The sequence below is a fragment of the Anoplophora glabripennis genome, unplaced genomic scaffold (genome assembly GCF_000390285.2).
Source record: "Anoplophora glabripennis isolate ALB-LARVAE unplaced genomic scaffold, Agla_2.0 scaffold440, whole genome shotgun sequence".
In the NCBI taxonomy this organism is placed as follows: domain Eukaryota; kingdom Metazoa; phylum Arthropoda; class Insecta; order Coleoptera; family Cerambycidae; genus Anoplophora; species Anoplophora glabripennis.
In genome coordinates, this window is record NW_019416629.1 from 303,587 (window position 1) to 322,350 (window position 18,764).

Here is an 18,764-nt window from a genome sequence, read left to right on the forward strand (position 1 = left end):
AGCGACAGAACAAGAAGAATACAGAATCTGCTACCCAATTGGGAAAAACGATTACCTAATATTTTAGATGTGATTTATTTCATAAATTCAGCATGGCAGCAAGTATTGATACAATTAAAAATTGTTATTCTGAAAATGCGGCTGTTGACGGGATGAAGAGTTTGATGTAGAAAATAACACACCGAAATAACTACATTCTCTAGATTTGTAAGACAGACAGGTGCTGACTTGGTAGATCCAGAGGATTTTATTTTATTTGATAAACATTTATATGTAGAATAAGATTTTAATGCAACAGAAATTATGACTATAAAAAAGGAAACCGTGGAAAACGAATATTTTGATGATGACGAAGATGTGGATATTGTATTAGAAGAAGGCAATATTAACACATGCTGGAACTCAAAAGTGTATTGAAGATTTGAACGTTTTTGCTGTGATGGTAAATGTTTAGAAACGTTAATGTTATTACAAGAACATGTTATAGAAAACTCTCATATATTAACTATGATCAAATAAATGTTAATAACGGATTATTTTAAATAATATATAGGTATGTACTCTCTACTATATGTTTGCGTTATATTAAAATTTGTGTTATTTTTTGTTTAAGTTATATGTTTATATTGTATTTATTTTTACATCATGTTGTACCTTTTTTATCATCTCTCTTTTAAGCAGACACCTCTCTAGGCGGACAAAAATAGTTCGACCGTTGATGTCCGCTTAAGGGAGGTTTCACTGTACTTATGAACTTGAAATGACCTTGAATGACCTCTAGGGTGTATTGTAGGGGTAAACAAACCTCGGATTCGGGTTCAGTGACCTCTAAAACATAAGCACGAATTTTTTCAGATTTTTTGGAGTTTATTTCTTGATTTGACCTTCAAATCACCTTGAACCTGATGTGATGGAGCTTAACCGACCTCGGATTCGTGATCAGCGACCCAAAAAACCCCTATATACAATAGTCACTTCTGATGATTGTCCCTAGATCAAATGTTGAACTGTGTTATTATTTTACACATTACAATACTGTCGATCAAATGTCATTTTCGAATTTATTTTGGACTGATTACATTATGGCCAACGAAATTTCAGGTTGCTGAGGTTTTATTGCTGGTAAAATTATATACATTTACAAGTCTTGCACCATTGGGCAAAAAAATAAAAATAAATGTTATTTTTCTAAACTAAGGAAAAGAACAGTAACATTACAAACAATATCTACAAATTAAAAAAAAACTTTATGCTCATGAAAAGTAACTTTAAATTCTACTTGACTACATGGATCAACCAGACATTTTAAATTTATCTTTGTGTATGTTGACTTTTTCCTGACAGTTAAGGGGGTAATAATAACCTCTGTGTAATGAACCTTTTTACAAACATTACGACATGTAAGGACCACAATTTAAGTTACATCACTTAATCACACATCGTGACATATCAAGAACGTAACAAAAGTAAGTTTTAAAGATTTTTGCACAGACAATATAATTTTAGTCTTCAGAGTAGAAACTCTAACCTAAAGCCATTAGATTTTACGCGATGCTGATTAAGCCACGTAACTAGATTTTGAATAATAGCAGGCTACGGATTGTCAGCAGCATCATCATAATTGATTCAGCAAATACATCTAGAAAGCCACTATACCGGGTGTCCCGAAATTAATGCAACAAAATTTGTCCCAGATTCTTAAGAAAAAGAGTGACTGCAAAAAAGCCATTTTTTCGCCTGTTTTTGAGACTTTAACAGAAGCGACATTGAAAATCCTAAAAATATTCTAAAAATATCCAAATACTCGTAATGGAAAATGAAAATGATCATCACTTTCAGTTTTTCGAAAATTTTCGAAAATCACCCTTATTTAGGGGTTGAAAAGACAAAAAAAGTGAACAAATTAAGAATCATCAACAGTTGTAAAACCCCAAATATTTCTATGTTGTTGTCAAAATAATATTATAAACGTGGAAATATCTAATTTCGTATTTGATACGGTCTTGTCCGGATTGAAAATCAACCCACATCCCTAAAGGGCTGAAATCATCCCCTAAACGCCTAAAAATGCCAAAATATATTAAAAGTTACAATTCTTTTTCTTTTATGCATGATAATTGAACTGTTAATAATGAGGGTAAAACCACCCCTAAGTTCAACCATCGGCTTCAAAGTACATAAAATAATTATAATGCATGAAAAAAATAATGTTTCGAAATACATTCATTAGAATAATTTATACATAAGTACTCCCATACCCCCAAATCATCCCTCTCAAGGGGTGAAATCATCCCCAAATATACAAAAATTGTAGATAATGTGAAAAAATATTATTTTGATAACAACATAGAAATATTTGGGGTTTTACAACTGTTGATGATTCTTAATTTGTTCACTTTTTTTGTCTTTTCAATCCCTAAATAACGGTGATTTTAAAAATTTTTCGAAAAAATGAAAGTGATGCTCATTTTCATTTTTTATGATGAGTTTTTGGATATTTCTCTGTCAAAAGTCACTCTAAGAGATCCGTATTTTTAGTTTTGCCAAGTGACCCTCTTTTTTGGAGGAAAAATTTGGTCACATATTTAAATTTACTAAATATTATTAGTTTGCTAGAAAGCCATTGAATTTAGAAACTTTTTTGTCTACTGATATTTTTTCGTAAAACGCAATATTTGCGAGAAAAATGGTGAATCAAAGTTGCATTCGATCACATTTTGCCTTTTTTCTCAAAAATATTGTGTTTTACGAAAAAACTAATAATTTTTAAGAAATTTAAATAAGCGTCCAAATTTTTTTGGCTCCAAAGACAAGGGGGTCCACGAAAAATTGTCTTAAGGGAATTCTCCGCCAAAAAGCGTAGCATTATCAAATTTCACATGTCATAAAATCCCTGTGTACCAAATTTAGTGATTCTCGTACAGCGGGGTTCTGAGATATAAAAAAAAACTATTCTTAGAGGCAGATTTCAGGGGAGCACTTGGCAAAAATAAAAAATATGGGTCCCATATATTTGTCTTAAGAATCTCTGACCAAAATCCAATAATATCATCTTGCTCATATCGGTAAGTCGCTTTTTTCTTAGAATCAAACGAAAGAGTGTGTAGGTTTTGAAATATTATATCGGTATCAGTAAGTCATTGATTGCGTTTTTTTTTTTTGAGGTCTCCATAGAGCTTGCAGCACCCCTGAGCCCACCCCAAGCAAAAATCCTAGCTACGCCCATGAGCGCTCTCTATCTACAACGAACTTTATAATGTTGAGCAGAATTTAATACACATTTTAAAAATAACAATTTTAATACCTGACATCACATTTAAAAAATATTACAATATATCAATGTCGATTCTTGATGTACTAATTAATTTTAATGGAAATAAATTGAACAATGTTCAATCGTATTTAAAAACCTGTTATATTTTCCACAACAATAATTTAATTGCAAATTTTTCCAAGTAGGAAATTATTTATACGCAAAAATAAATTTAAAAAATAGCATCTGGCTAATCCTTTTTGTTTCACGCTACATTTTATTTTCCAAATTCGTAAAAAAAAATTAAATAAGTTTCTAGATGAAATTATACAAGTCACTAATCAGAATCCTCTGCTAAATCTGCGTCCATGTCACTGTCTATATCTGAAACAACGTGATACATAACGTCAATATTGTTATTATCGGGCTCTTCTTCTTCATCAGACATTATCGGAAATTCCAAAATTTTTTTAGATTTCTCTTCTTTTATTGTTATAGTTGAAACATCATAGTGAATATTCCTTGCGCGTTGCTTGGATAAAGTCAACCTTGGCCATTCGACATAATTTGCTTTAGTTAATGTTGCTCTTATTTGTGGACCCATAGCTGTATGCTGAAGGGAACTTACTTTTTGGTATAACATGAGATTAAGCTTATATGTTTTCTCATTTTTCACAGTCCTGAAAACACATTGTATCCAAGATAAGAATGTCTATCATGGGGTTATCAAAATCTATAAAAGACGCAGGGTGGCCCAATTTACAAAAAGTGTAAACAGATCTCAGAAATATTTTTTACTTCTTGCGATATTTTGGGAAAAAAGATATGAACGTAATTAAACCAACATAAGCATCACATCAATTTAAAGAGGATCAGGTGCTTCACTTACCGTGTTAAATAATCATTGCTGCCAATGCAAAGAAAAATATTCTTTACGACTAGAAAGTAAGTAGGTTGAGATACTCGCTTGTAGATATTGAATAAAATCGAGTTTAAAATACTTATAATTATATATTTCCATCCTTCAATTATTATTTTTTACCCAATATGCATAAATAAATGCCATGAGTTTCAATAGGAACTTGACAACAGCGCACAAGTATACCGAGTTTATTATTTGTAAGTTGGCAGTTCTCGTCATGTATACAGGGTGTTTCTAAAATAGGGTTCCAAACTTCTGCTGCGTTTATAACTCATTAAAATAAGCCAAAATTCCTATTAACATGTGCCCTAAAACGCACCCGTAGGAAGTTATATGCCCTTAAAAGGGTTCAAACAAAACTGTTTTTTATTCTGTTATTGACAAAACAGTCGCAAATAAATAGAAACAAATTTATGGGTCTTACATAACTTTTTACGTTAAATAACATGGGCTATTCCGTTTTTCGACATACAAATCATATGCGTCCTATTTAGGTTGGTGAAGGGGGTTTTCGGCCCGTAATTTTTTTTATTTCAATTTTTTTACAATTTTCTCTACAGATTTATAAAATCTTAACAATTCTACGTAAAAAATATTATCTTTGTCCAAATCGATATTTCCAATGGTTTTCGAGTAAATTGAGTTTGAAAATTACTCTGCTCTTTAAGTTATTAGGCCAAAAATTACAAAAATCTGTTTACCATGGCAAATAAAAGACTGACGTTGCCACAACGCTTAACAATTTAAGTTATTGATAAACTGTCAATTGAGCTTTGCAGTGTTTAATTAGTAAAAGTGGTGAGTGGAAAATTTAAGTATACAACATTATTGCAACTCATAAAATGGAGTCATATTCAAACACGAAAATGGCAGAGCACATGTTAATGCTTATTTTAATGAGTTATAAACGCAGCAGAAGTTTGGAACCCTATTTTAGAAACACCCTGTATAAGTATGCTATATGATCGCTCGCAGAGCTGATTGCTTTAACCTATAAAATATCGAATAAGATATAAAATATAGGAAATATGATGCATTTCTGCATGAATACAAATGTTCCTTATAAGACATGAGTTTAAAGCGATTACCTTTATGAAAGTATAATACAGCCAAAAATATTCTAAAAAATATACTGAAATTATTGAAATATTAATTGTAAAATGAAAAATGGTATTAAAAATGTCATAACTTATCAAAATGCATACAATTCTTATTAGGCAATCCAAACCACGTGACAAAATCGGAATTCAATATGGTGTCGAGGGCAAACATTTGTTTGATTCATATAAACTTTGTGTGCTTTGTTAAGAGTTTGCGTTTGCGTTTTGCTTGGCTTTGTTTTTTTCAACTTTGACTGTATAATGAGTGTTTCGTGGATTGTAGTTAGGCGTCTTTGTTGTTGTCAATCAATATGCAGAGTGATTATTTAAAGAAGCTAATATAAGAATATTAATTAATGTAACGTTAATGTGTAATTATAATGAAAAATACATAAATTAAGGAATTGGAATGTATTGATATCATTGTAAAAATTATTGATAATTTTTCTTGATTTTTAAAAAGTATAATTCCATTCTATTTTCGCTTGTATTTTCTAGTAATTTTCTTCTTTTATATATCCATGTTTGGCGCCGTTTTCTCGATAAATCATTTAAATGAGGAAAATATTTAGAATTCACTACGTCAGGTAAACAGTGAAAGCTAACTTGGTCTCGATTTCCACAACTTCCACAACCCACTACTATGCACGTTACCGGCATTAGTAATACATATCGTTGCGGCACAATTCAATAAAAGACGAGTTGAACACTTCCTTAAATAAAATACATGAATAATTCCTTACAAAACACTCCAATTAAACGCTTTTAACTAAAAACTTCTGGACTGACTTCAATGCATTCTCAATGTAAACATAACTTGTTTGCCATCAGCGACATATTGCTTCAAAAATTTGACAGGTCGTTGGATATGCGCTATGATGCAAAGTATAAATATTTCATTGTTTATATGCTGCTGTATTTTTTACTTCTCGTATTGAAAGTTTATTGTACTTTATAAATAAAAAAAGATTTCAAAAAATTTCATTTAAAAATTTCCCATTTTATTTTATATTTATATTTCAAATTGAATTATACAAATACACAAGTTGAATGTAATCCATTTTTAATGACTAATTTGTAATCAAAACATTTATTTAAATTTCACGCTACCTATCCTCATTCATACTCTACTGCGTTGTTGCTGTTACTCCTTCGCGTTTATTACTTGCCACATAGGGGTCGTCCATTAATCACGTGAGGTTTTTAGGCCACTTTTTTACACCTTCCCTCCCCCCTGGTGAAACGTGGTGAGGTTGTAAGCTACCCCCCCCCATCACGTGTATTTTTTTTGTTAAAAAAAACTTCAATATTTTCAGAATATTTTTTTATTAAAATCAATAAAAAAAAACAGTGTTACTTATTGTGATGTCCTATCGCAGCTCACAGCAAGGCATTCTCGGGCATGGTTGCGCAAAAATATACATGTAATATGTAACAACAACCCCACCTCCCCTATTGTGATGTGAGCAATAGTGATGTTATCTAAAGCCCCCCCACACCTATTTGGACCTCACGTGATTAATGGATGATTCCATAACAAGTCAGAATTTTTAATGTTTGATAATTTATTTCTCTGTGAAATGTGCGGCAACCCACTTTTTCTTTCTCTCAGCTATTAATTAATGATTCAGACAAATGTCTATATTTTTTTCATTTTACTTTTTGCATTTTTTCACCTGTAATTCGATTGTAATGTAAGAACCACAAGAACCTATGTCAAATATTCAAATTTTTGGCATTAATTAAAAACGCATTGCAAAAATAATATATTTCAATTATACGAAAGTGGCTGCATTTTTTCATAACACCCAATCCTCCTTATGCGAAAATAAATATTTAAAAATTATGTAATTTACCGTATTTAAAAAAATTGAAGTTGATGATGGTACTCTGAAGAAGAAACATTTAATTATAAAACTGATACATTCATGAAAAAGTACTGAAAAAATAAAAAATAAAAATCAAAAAATATTTATTTTTTTTTAAATACCTTGAAAACCAAAAAATATCTACTTAATAATCATTTCAATGGTCCCTTAATGGCACAACTTTTTTCAAATTTCAAGTACCCTGCGTCATTTACTATATAATGAAATAATGGGGGAAAATAAAAGCTATTCCAAAAATTACGGAATAACTTTTTTTTAAATTGGATAGTCTTGAAAAACTTTTTAAATATTCCATATTAACAATATTTTGTATTAATTAAATAAATAGGAACAATAACAAAAAGTATGCAGGCTCTTACAAATTCACTTCTCATTACGGGGATCTCGAAAACGGTAGGAGATATGAAGTAGCATAAATGGGGGCAAAGTTGCGTAATTAGGGGACCAACATTATGCCTCTAAAAAAAAATCAAGGCTAACTTGATTAGTTTTCGAAATATTTAAAAAAAAACGAAATTTTGAAAATCCGTTTTTGTTTCATTTCAACGTTGTTTGAGGTGATATTGAAAAAAGAACACTTTCTCATGGCAACTTTTTGTCCTTTTTGTAACGTTTCGTTTTTCCAGGACCATCATCAATTTCATTTTTTTAAATACGGCTCTGGAAATTTTGTTACATTTTCTGCAAACCTTCATGACCTCCAATACTGTACTGCCTCAGCCCGAACCAGATTCAGACGTTTTGTCAAGAAACGTTCATCATCGATGTATTCGTACCAAATTTATTAAAATTATTTTATTAGGTTACTATGTTTATTGAATTATTGTACACTTTAAGTGTCATTAGTCCCTGTGAAATCCACAATTATTTAAACTATTACCACCACCCATTACAATAAAACATTATTAGAATTTTAATCCCGTGCCCATAGGCACTAGGCACTCTAGACTTCTCGAGTGCCCCAAATTCAAATTCCAATCTAATTTTTCTCAGGATATTCATACAAATACATCTGACATGCTCTTTCACAGTTGTGGTTACAGGTATAATAAATTCCGATAATATTACGCTTATCTTAATTTCCAACCTTCGCCAAAACGGGAACGTTTTTGAACATTTACTGCAATTTTTTAAAGTATAATATTCAGTTGGAGTTTTGGTCGTTCATTTTCATTTTTAAGAATTAATTTGTCATAATGAAATTAAAATTGTAATGTTTTAATTTTGACGCATCAACTTATTGACTTATGTATGACCAGGTGATGGTAATAGTTAATAATAATAAATGTTTATTGTAACGCATGGTGGTAATAGTTGGATTTTACAGGGTCTAATGACACTTACAGTTACGATAATTCAATAAACATAGAAATCTAAATAAAAAAATTTAGATAAATTTGGAACAAATACACTGAAGATGAATTTTTCGAGACAAAACATCTGAATCTGGTTCGGGCTGAGGCAATACAATATTGGGAGTTATGAAAGCTCGCAAAAAATGTAATAAAATTTCCAGACGTATTTAAAAAATGAACTTGATGATGGTCCTGGAAAAACAAAACGTCACATATAAAATTTGATTATGCCGTTTGATGGAGGGCAAATAGTTGCCATGAGTAAGTGATCTTCTTTTTTCCCTCAAACAATTTTGGTTTTTTTCAAATATTTCGAAAAGTTAATCATGATTTTTTAGAGGCATAATGTTGGTCCCCTGATTGCGGAACTTTGCCCCCATTTAAGCTAGTTCGTATCTCTTACCATTTCCGAGATCCCTGTAGTGAGAAGCGAATTTGTCACAGCCATATATACAGGGTGTTCCTAAATAAATGTCGCAACGGAAAACTGTAAATTCCTCTTGAAAAATGAAACATTTTTTTCTCTTCCATTTTTCTCTCTGGGCTTTCGTTTTCAAGATACACGGTGTAAAAATTTTTATTTTTTTTTTTAGTTTTTTGCGAATATCTTAGGAACCGTTTGAACTACAGGACTAAGCTTTTTTACACATATTACCACTAATAGTAGCTACTTTTTCGCACCCTTCTCGAATTCATTGGACATGCCAGTGGTGTAGAGTATAAGGTATTGTAAGGGTTTTAACTAACTTTTACGCCAATGGAAAAATTGACATGTGACAGCAAATTCTGAAGCGCCAATGAATTTTACACAAATAGAGTTCTCTTGGTTCATTGCTCTAAAGTCAACCGTTTTCAAGAAAAATGACTTTTTATGAACAGAAACAAACATTTGGCTAACGTTTTTAAAATTTTTTGTAATTCGAAAAATAGGTAGTAATAATTAACAATTGTAATGAAATTTAACAGATAGGATTTTAACTTAAAAAAATTTAAAAATAATATTTTATCACTTTAACAACTAAAATTTACAAAAACTGTTCAAAATTATGTCCGTTGGCTTGAATGCACGCATTACATCGTCGGATCATGTTTCTATGAACGTTGCTCATAATTTGAAGAGTATTTCTAATTTGTTCCGCCGTTGTTTCAACCTAGCGGTCAATTCTTCGATCGTATTGACAGACTCCATAAGAAATAATCAAGTGGAAATAAATTTGGCGACTGACGAAGTTTTGACACCGTGTATCTCGAAAACGAAAGCCCGGAGAGAAAAATGGAAGAGGAAAACAATGTTTCTTTTTTCAAGAGGAATTTACAGTTTTCCATTGCGACACTTATTTAGGAACACACTGTAGCATGTACTAAAAAAATATATATACTTACTTGAAATGTAAAATTGTTCCTTTAGTTAAACTGAGGTTATATTGATCGGTATCATGTAACTTAATATCTATCTTGATATATTTCTCTGTTTGAGACCAGTAAACCTCGGGAGTACAATAATCAACTGCAGGGGCAGCTTGAATTGGAGGTAATTCACGATTACTTACTGATTTAACATCATTGTTAACAATAAGAAGCTGTAATAAAAAAAAAGTAGACTCTATACCCATTTTAAATTCAATTTATTACCGATTTGAAAAATTCTTCAGCGTTTATGAGGAAAAGCTCCATATCTTCGTTTACGGAGTCTTTCTCGGCTGACTGATCACCTAAAAAATAAATTTGATATTTCCCTAATAAAAATCGTTATACAAATATTTTTACCATTTACATGTACATTTTCTTCAACTTCTTTAGTTTTCCTACATATATCGATTATATGTTCTAATTCTTCATCCGATTCGTCGCTATTGGAATGAGCGGAGGAAATATAAAAATCGTCTATTTGTTCCGAATTCGGTACTGCAACACCGCAATCCACCAATAAAGTATTTATCAAGACATTTTTTTCTCCAAATCCATCTTTGAGCAGGACCGAATACCTGTTTTGTCTAGGGTTTATACTATTTTCTTCTTTACCGCAAATTTTAACGAAAAGCAACCTAAAGATATCCGAATCGGGTTCTGTGGCATATTTATATAAAATGTTATTGATGTCACTTTGCCACTCATCTAGTACGGGTTTGATACCCTGCAGTCTACACTGGATGCTTTGAAAGGGAAGTTTCGTAATGAATTTATTGTGAATATACTTCAAATCGGTGATGTCAACGACGGCTTCGTCGCCAAAATCTACGAAAAAGCACAGCGCCTTGTTATCTTCTACAATTTTTACTACTGTTCTGGCATAATCTAATCCTTCAGGATCTTTCGCAAGACAAATGGTTCCTATCTCGACATTTTGTAGTTTAGGATAATTCACTTTCTTTAAACTTGCCTGGATTTCTTTTTGCAAACTATATAACCTAAAAAAGAGTAAATTAGCTAATAGTGGAGTCAAGATAGATTTTTACTTCGCAAAAATTACGGGAAGAGAGAACTTTTTATTTTTCACTTTGTAAAGTTGTCAGAAACAACATATAAAAAGTTACCAACTGTAGAGTGTACGCTAAATTATTTATTTAACAAATTAGTTGCAAAATTACAGTTTTTGCAAAATATATAAAAAAATTTATTTTTTATTTTTTTTAAATTAACTTCACCATTCGAAAGAACAGGAAATTTTACATAAAAAATATTAATAAAGTTTTTTTCTAAAATGCGAATTTAAGGCTGTAAATTTTTTTTTCTAACGTACGAAAAATGAGAAGGGCGGCCCCCAAGTATAGCTCCCTAAGAGCGCGCGAACCCGAGCGCGCTACACTAAATTCGTTATAACTTTTGATCTAATTGATTAAATCGACCTCACAAAAATTTAAATGAAAGAAGAGTCATCCGGCTATCAAAATTTTATGTCTAAACTCTAAAATATGTATACAGGGTGTCTCATAATTAGCTGCCAACCCTGAACAGGCCGATTCTATGATCAAAACTAAGTAAAAAAGTTCATATGAACATGGGTCCGGAAATGCTTCCTAAGGGCACAGGGACCCATTGAAGAGGGAGGAATGGAAATCATTTTTTTGCAATATCTCTCAATCGCGTTGTGATAAATGAATGAAATTTGGTATACACAGCTATATTTTGATGAGCAATTTGATGGACTAATCCATTTATTTCCACAAGGTCCATTGGGGTGGGTACGGGGGGGGCCCTTAGTACTTTGCGTGTGTAACTTTTTCATCTTTGACTTTTTAACAAATTGGACAGCAAATTCCGTTTTCCCGAACTGTTTTACGTCAAAAAGGTACTCTTATTTCAAAATCAAATTAAATAAAAATTAATCCTTTAAATGGAAAAGAGAGGAAAGGAAAATTATTATTATTATTTTTTGTTTAAATTACTATAAAATTGACCAAAGTGGGATTAATTCAAGAGCGATTTTCTCAGAATCCGTTAAAGATAACGATTTGAAACAAGAGTACCTTTTTAACGTAAAACAGTTCGGGAAAACGGAATTTGCTGTTTAATTTGTTAAAAAGTCAAAGATGAAAAAGTTAAACACGCAAAGACCAAGGGCCCCCCCGTACCCACCCCAATGGACCTTGTGTAAATAAATGGATTAGTCCATCAAATTGCTCATCAAAATTTAGCTGTGTAAGTAGGTAATAGGGCACTTGAGCCTGGGAAAATTTCTAGGACCGTGGGAAAATTGAAACTTGTGTTTTTACCTAATTCCCAAAAATTTGGCCCTTGGCAAAGATCAAAGGATGCCGCCGACAGGTGTTAATTACAGGTGTGCAGCAGGGCCGACTTCGGCCCCTAGGACTTCGCCCCACTTGGGGCCCCTTCATAGGACTTTGCCCCCTAGGGCTTTGCCCCACCTGGGGCCACCGTCCCAGGTAGCCTCTAGGGCTTCGCCCCACCTGGGACCCCGCGCTTTGCCCCACCCCGCATAAGCTTTGCCCCGCGCGTCACCCTCGCGTAGTATTCCCCGCGTAGAGGGGCTTCGCCCCAAAGGGCCCCACGCTTCGGTGTTGGAGCGTGACAGGCGCTTATCAGTAGACGGGTCTAATAACGTCGTATACGTTTGCGGTGTGCTTGGCGTTATCGGTAGATGACGTCATTATCGCAACCTGCGGTGTACTTGGCTTTATCAGTAGACGACATCATTACCGTTCGCGGTGTACTTGGCGTTATCAGCGGATGTCGGGAGGATTCGTAACCTGCGGTGTACTCGGCGTTATTGGGGTCTGTATGATTAGCTAATCTGGCGTTTGCGGTGTACTTGGCGTTATTGGGGTCTAATAACGTCGTATACGGAATGATATATATAAACTGTAGGAGCCGAAATAGCGGCATGTGTTAAAGGAGGAGGGACATCCTTCTTCATCGGAATCTCAAACGTTCAAGACATATTAATAGTGTTACGTTATTTGTATTTAAAAAAAGCCCCACATATTAGTTTATTGCAATTTGGGTCTGGCAGATATGATAACAAGTAATGAGCGCTGTCCAGATGTGATAAGAAATATCGCGGACAGCAGGCGACCGTTTTAAAAACTGTAGGATGGTTTTATCATCATCCTGTAGACTGTTTGAAGCAAAAAATATTCATTTTTAAAAGCGAGTCTTTCTTTACATGATGTGCCGTTGTTCTGGTGTGTGTGTGTGCGAGTGATGTGTCCCTTGATTGATATATATATACGGATACCTTTGCAATAAAGAAAGGCAAGTTAACATACATTTTCTATATAAAAACTCCAGGTCGAAAATTTCCAGCCGAAAATAATAATTTTCCTATAATATAAATCATATCGTTTCAATTTCAAAATCTACAGTAGAATGAATATGCCTGAAACTTAGACTTTACAAGAAAATTTAACGAAAAAATTCCAGTAAAAATTATTTAAAGCATTAATCTTAAACTCTTAACGAAAAAATTCCAGTAAAAATCATTTAAAGCATTAATCTTAAACTCTTTACGAAAAAATCCAATTAAAAATCATTAATCTAAACTACATTAAAAACTTGGAACTATTCATAAAAATATCATATTATTTCAATTTCAAAACCCCGTAAATTTAATTAAAAACAGGAAAAAATATCAAAAGCTTCTAACTGAAAAGAAATCAGATAAAAATCATATCGTTTCAATTTCAAAAATTCCAGTAAAAACCATTAAAATTAATCTTAAACTCTTAACGAAAAAATCCTAGTAAAAATCATTTAAAGCATTATTCTTAAACTCTTAACGAAAAAATTCCAGTAAAAATCATTTAAAGCATTAATCTTAAACCCTTTACGAAAAAATCCAATTAAAAATCATTAATCTAAACTACATTAAAAACTTGGAACTATTCATAAAAATATCATATTATTTCAATTTCAAAACCCCGTAAATTTAATTAAAAACAGGAAAAAATATCAAAAGCTTCTAACTGAAAATAAATCAGATATAAATCATATCGTTTCAATTTCAAAATCTACAGTAAATAATGCCAGAAACTTAGAACTTACTAGAAAATTTAATTTAAAAAACTATAAATTTAAAAAACAGGCTAAAAACTTGCATCCGAAAATAAAACCATAAAATCAGATAAAAATCATTTCAATTTCAAAATCCCGTAAATTTAATTTAAAAAAACAGGAAAAACCCGCATCCGAAAATAAATCATAAAATCAAATCAAAAATCATATCGTTTCAACTTTCAAAATCTACAGTAAATAATGCCAGAAACTTAGAACTTACTAGAAAATTTAAAAAATTATAAATTTAAAAAACAGGCTAAAAACTTGCATCCGAAAATAAAACCATAAAATCAGATAAAAATCATTTCAATTTCAAAATCCCGTAAATTTAATTTAAAAAAACAGGAAAAACCCGCATCCGAAAATAAATCATAAAATCAAATCAAAAATCATATCGTTTCAACTTTCAAAATCTACAGTAAATAATGCCAGAAACTTAGACTTTACAAGAAAATTTAACGAGAAAATTTTAGTAAAAACCATTAAAATTAATCTTAAACTCTTAACGAAAAATTCCTATTAAAAGCATTAAAAACTGTTCATAAAAATATCCTTCAAAATCTCATAAATTTAATTAAAAAACAGAGGAAAATATCAAAAAGCTTCTAACCGAAAATAAATCAGATCAAAAACCATATTGTTTCAACTTCCAAAATCTACAGTAAATAATACCAGAAACTTAGAACTTACTAGAAAATTTAATTTAAAAAATTATAAATTTTAAAAAACAGACTAAAAACCGGCGTCCGAAAATAAAACCATAAAAGCAGATAAAAAGCAGTTCAATTTCAAAAATCCAGTAAATTTAGTTAAAAACAGGAAAAATATCAAAAACTTCTAACCAAAAATAAACAGTAAAAATCAATCAAAATTTCCAACTGAATATATAAGTTTAATAAAAATCAATCAAAATCATATTAATTCAACAGAAAAAGACACTAAATCATAAAATTCAAAACGTGATGAATTTATTTAATAAATCAGACAAAAAACAATTAAACAGTAATTATCGAAACTACTAGCAGTCATCAACAAGATGGCAACCGAAATCTAAAGTATTAATTTTTTATAGGCAGAGGAATGAACCTGCATGGAAATATATGTAAAATTGAGAGCGGCATGGAAAGGCACGAATACAAGAAGATCATTTTAACGTCCAAAAACAAATCAGAGAACAACAGAGACGCGGAGATCCGGCGGGTAAGTTACTTGCATGTCGTTGCTTTCAGTTTCTGTATTTTTTTTTCAGATCGCGCCGAAAATACAGATGTAATACACAGTCTTCTATACTGACTTAGATCTGTATCGCGTCGTGTAGGGATCTATCTTAAACGATTACCTAAGGGTAATCATTGGATTTTTCCTTGCCAACGAAAAAAAAGGTTTCAACCAAACGAGAAAATACTTAAACCCGTTCGTGAGCGCGAAAGGCCTTCGGGCTATCGAAACGAAAAAATGGCTGTCTTGTGATAGGAAATACGCGCTGTACTCCCAGCGCCATTCAAACATCTCGACGGCTGTGTTTCAAACTAAACAGATCCGTTGTGATGATAAGCGGCTTTTCAATGACTTTACCATTAAAAAAAAATATTCTATATTTAATTTTTCATAAAAATTTTTCTATTTTTGTAGTTTGACGCAATTTTTTCTATATATTTAGTAAAGTACAGTAAGACGTAACTTTTTCATAATTAATTTTTCATAATTTTTCATAAAATAATTTTTCTATTTTTGCAGTTTGATGTAATATTTAATTTTTCATAAATTTTTAGTAAAGTACAGTAAGACGTAATTTTTTCATAATTAATTTTTCATAAAATAATTTTTCTATTTTTGTAGTTTGATGTAATATTTAATTTTTCATAAATTTTTAGTAAAGTACAGTAAGACGTATTTTTTCACTAATTTTTCATAATTTTTCTGTCTTTAGTAAGTACGCTTTGAGGTAATTTTCGTAAAATAATTTTTCTATATTAGTTTGACTAATATTTAATTTTTCGTAATTTCTCCGTTTTTAGTAAAGTACAGTTTTGATCTAATTTCTACGTAAAATAATTTTTCTCTCATAAAATTTTCTATATTTTTTCATAAAAATTTCTATATTAGTTTTTGACGTAATACTAAATTTTTCTATATATTTAATATTTCATTAATTAGTAAAGTACAGATTTTCATAAAATAATTACGGGTTTGCGGTCCACATAAAAAACTTACCAACTGAACCAAGGAAACGCCACAGAGCGCAGGGTTATAGGGTGGGGGCGGTTCTTTGATAGCCATATGGGGCCTCAACAACAACAGCAAGTTGGAAGCCCCGGCAACTCAATTCCAAAAAATATGTTCGCACGCATGCGCACAAACGAAAGCGTTATCTATACATGCCCCTTGAAGGCGACGACCCTTATCTTATTAGGACTGGTATTACAGACGCCAAGAGCTGTACTCTCCCGCATGAAAGCGGTACCAGTCACGCTAACGTGAGGAAGAAAGTCGACCACCAGTCCACTCAAACCCTCGCGAGCACCACACACACCTCCGTACACCTCAACAGATCAGCGAAGAAAGAACGATTATAAAAGCTATTAAGCTTAAGCTTAAGATGCGCACCGTTACCACCACGCATATCACGTGCTTTCTACATCTTACGTGTGCTATCAGCTCGTATGTGCTCCGATTTACACACAACCAAATAGGAAAACGTATCAAACTAGGCGGAATCTTAAAATTAGCATTGATTCTTATGGCCGGAACGCACAAATCGTGGATATCAGGGGGCCTTTTTGTTATCGGTTAGCCGTTGTTTGACGAGCTCGCGCGCGCGTGGGCGTAATTATCAAGTGTGCCACAACTTACACGTGTTTTAATGGGGAAAACGCTACACTTTGCCAAATATCGTAAATTAACACTGATTCTAATGGCAAAGACGCACAAATCGTAAACTTTAAGAGGCCTTTTAGATATCGACCGTTAGGGACAGGTTCGAGATTAGGTTTCGAGCGGAGTATAAAGCCGGATACGTCGGTATATCCGGTCTTTCCTTTCGTATCAGTACGCTGTCTCCACGTGCGCTGTTATCATATTTGAAATTATCGGTTTTTAAGAAAACCGTCTTCAATAAAGGTGAGTTTTTAAAATAGGGCGTGTCGCATATCAAATTAAACGTCTTGCAATAAGATAGTGGGTTTCATCGATTTTTTTCATTTGTTCGCGATCGATAATGTCCCTAGTAGGTAGAAAGCGCTCACTATCTTTTTGTTTTTACTCACTTTCAAAATTTTTTCATTTTTGTCTTATACTTTTTGCGAGAATATACACCCTATTTTTTTAATCAAACACATCTTAATCACGTGACCTCTTTTCAGGCTCAAAATTATATCTCGCCGATACTAAGCGGCGGCCCCGAAAAACTACACATACAAGGTCTTCTCCAGAGATAACGAAGAGAAGGTCGTGTGTAAAGTTAAGGGTATATCCCTTAACTACTCAGCCTCACGACTGGTAAATTTCGACACCATAAAAGATATGGTGTTGGATACTTCCACCGCTCCGGTATGCGTGGCCTCGAGAAACATCCTGAGAACAAAGGAGCACGAGGTGGTTACAGTACAGCAGACCAAGCTATATAAACCTCTCTCCTGCAAGAGACGGTTCCTTGACGACCACAACTCGGTGCCCTACGGATGGAAGAGACCTAAGCTTTAACCTGTTTTTCTATGTGTGTGTAACATTCTGCATATATATTTACTAACTTGTATTCTAATTTAAATAAAAAATTAATTTTATCGCTGCTTTTAATTTTCCTCTTTCAAGTTAATTATTGCAAGGGTTAAAAATAATACTCAGTCATATGTTACAAGTTTTTATTAAGGATATCTGTACATAACATTACAATACATTTCCCCATAATTTTTACATTTGCATTTTTTAAATAAATTCTCTGAGCTTTCATTACTGCAAAACGCCGAAAACTGTTCACGTTCTTTCACATGGACTATAAGGGCCGCAGCATGTCCTTTTCTACGATGTGCTTCCAGCGTATAAATGTAGTTGAACGTCTTTGGATTTGAATGCTTGTTGAAGGGGTCAAAGTCCATTTTAGACAGCAAGGCAAACGATACGGGTTCATAACGTATATAACACGAAGGCTGTTTATCCAAGTACCATTGATTAATTAATACATCGTCGCGAATATTTAGCTTCCTTATCTCTCTCAAGGCTTTTGCTTTAAAGTAGAACGCTGTTTTCATTTTTACGATTTGTCACTACCAAGAACAAGACAAGAATGAGACGCTTGCTCAAGGTATTCTTATTATGTAGAAGGGGGTAAGAAATTAAATTGCGCTCGTATTTTAATCTATTTCTAGCATTTTATTAACGTCATTTACAAACATTTCAATCGGTGTATTTACTAGTTTAAAATCATTGTATTTACATGTAATATACGGTATTTCGTCCTTGATGCGATTAAAAAGGCTTATACTGTTGGGGTTATACTCTAAATCTGCCACAACGCGCGCTTTCGGGTGCTTCTTCTGTAGCCTCTTCAAGGATTGCGGGAAACGCCTTCTCTGTGTTCTAATGATATAGTGCGGATACTCGGTTGATTGATTTTTCTGTATTATAGCAAACATGTGTCGTTTGTTCGGGTTAACGACCTTTGAACTTATATCTTCAACGTAATTTTCTAGCTTCTCGTTCCGTGTCCCCAAATCTTGCAACTTGACCATCAGG

The 18,764-nt window shown here is 32.5% G+C and overlaps 2 protein-coding genes across 2 annotated transcripts in view; one reads left to right on the plus strand and one right to left on the minus strand.

Moving 5' to 3' along the window:
* Positions 1-2,959: 2,959 nt before the first annotated feature.
* The window catches only part of LOC108909352 (putative ATP-dependent RNA helicase TDRD12), a 55,988-nt gene continuing 40,183 nt past the window's right edge, over positions 2,960-18,764 (minus strand). The window contains exons 14-17 of the mRNA XM_023455123.1: positions 10,287-10,927; positions 10,152-10,231; positions 9,903-10,099; positions 2,960-3,933 (exon numbers count right to left, since the gene is read on the minus strand). Coding sequence (XP_023310891.1) covers positions 3,591-3,933; positions 9,903-10,099; positions 10,152-10,231; positions 10,287-10,927 — 1,261 coding nt within the window. The 3' untranslated portion in view covers positions 2,960-3,590. The remainder of the gene's footprint in view (positions 3,934-9,902; positions 10,100-10,151; positions 10,232-10,286; positions 10,928-18,764) is intronic.
* The window catches only part of LOC108909353, an 8,622-nt gene continuing 4,975 nt past the window's right edge, over positions 15,118-18,764 (plus strand). Inside the window, exon 1 of the mRNA XM_018713671.2 lies at positions 15,118-15,233. Within this exon, the coding sequence (XP_018569187.1) occupies positions 15,153-15,233 (81 nt within the window). The 5' untranslated portion in view covers positions 15,118-15,152. The remainder of the gene's footprint in view (positions 15,234-18,764) is intronic.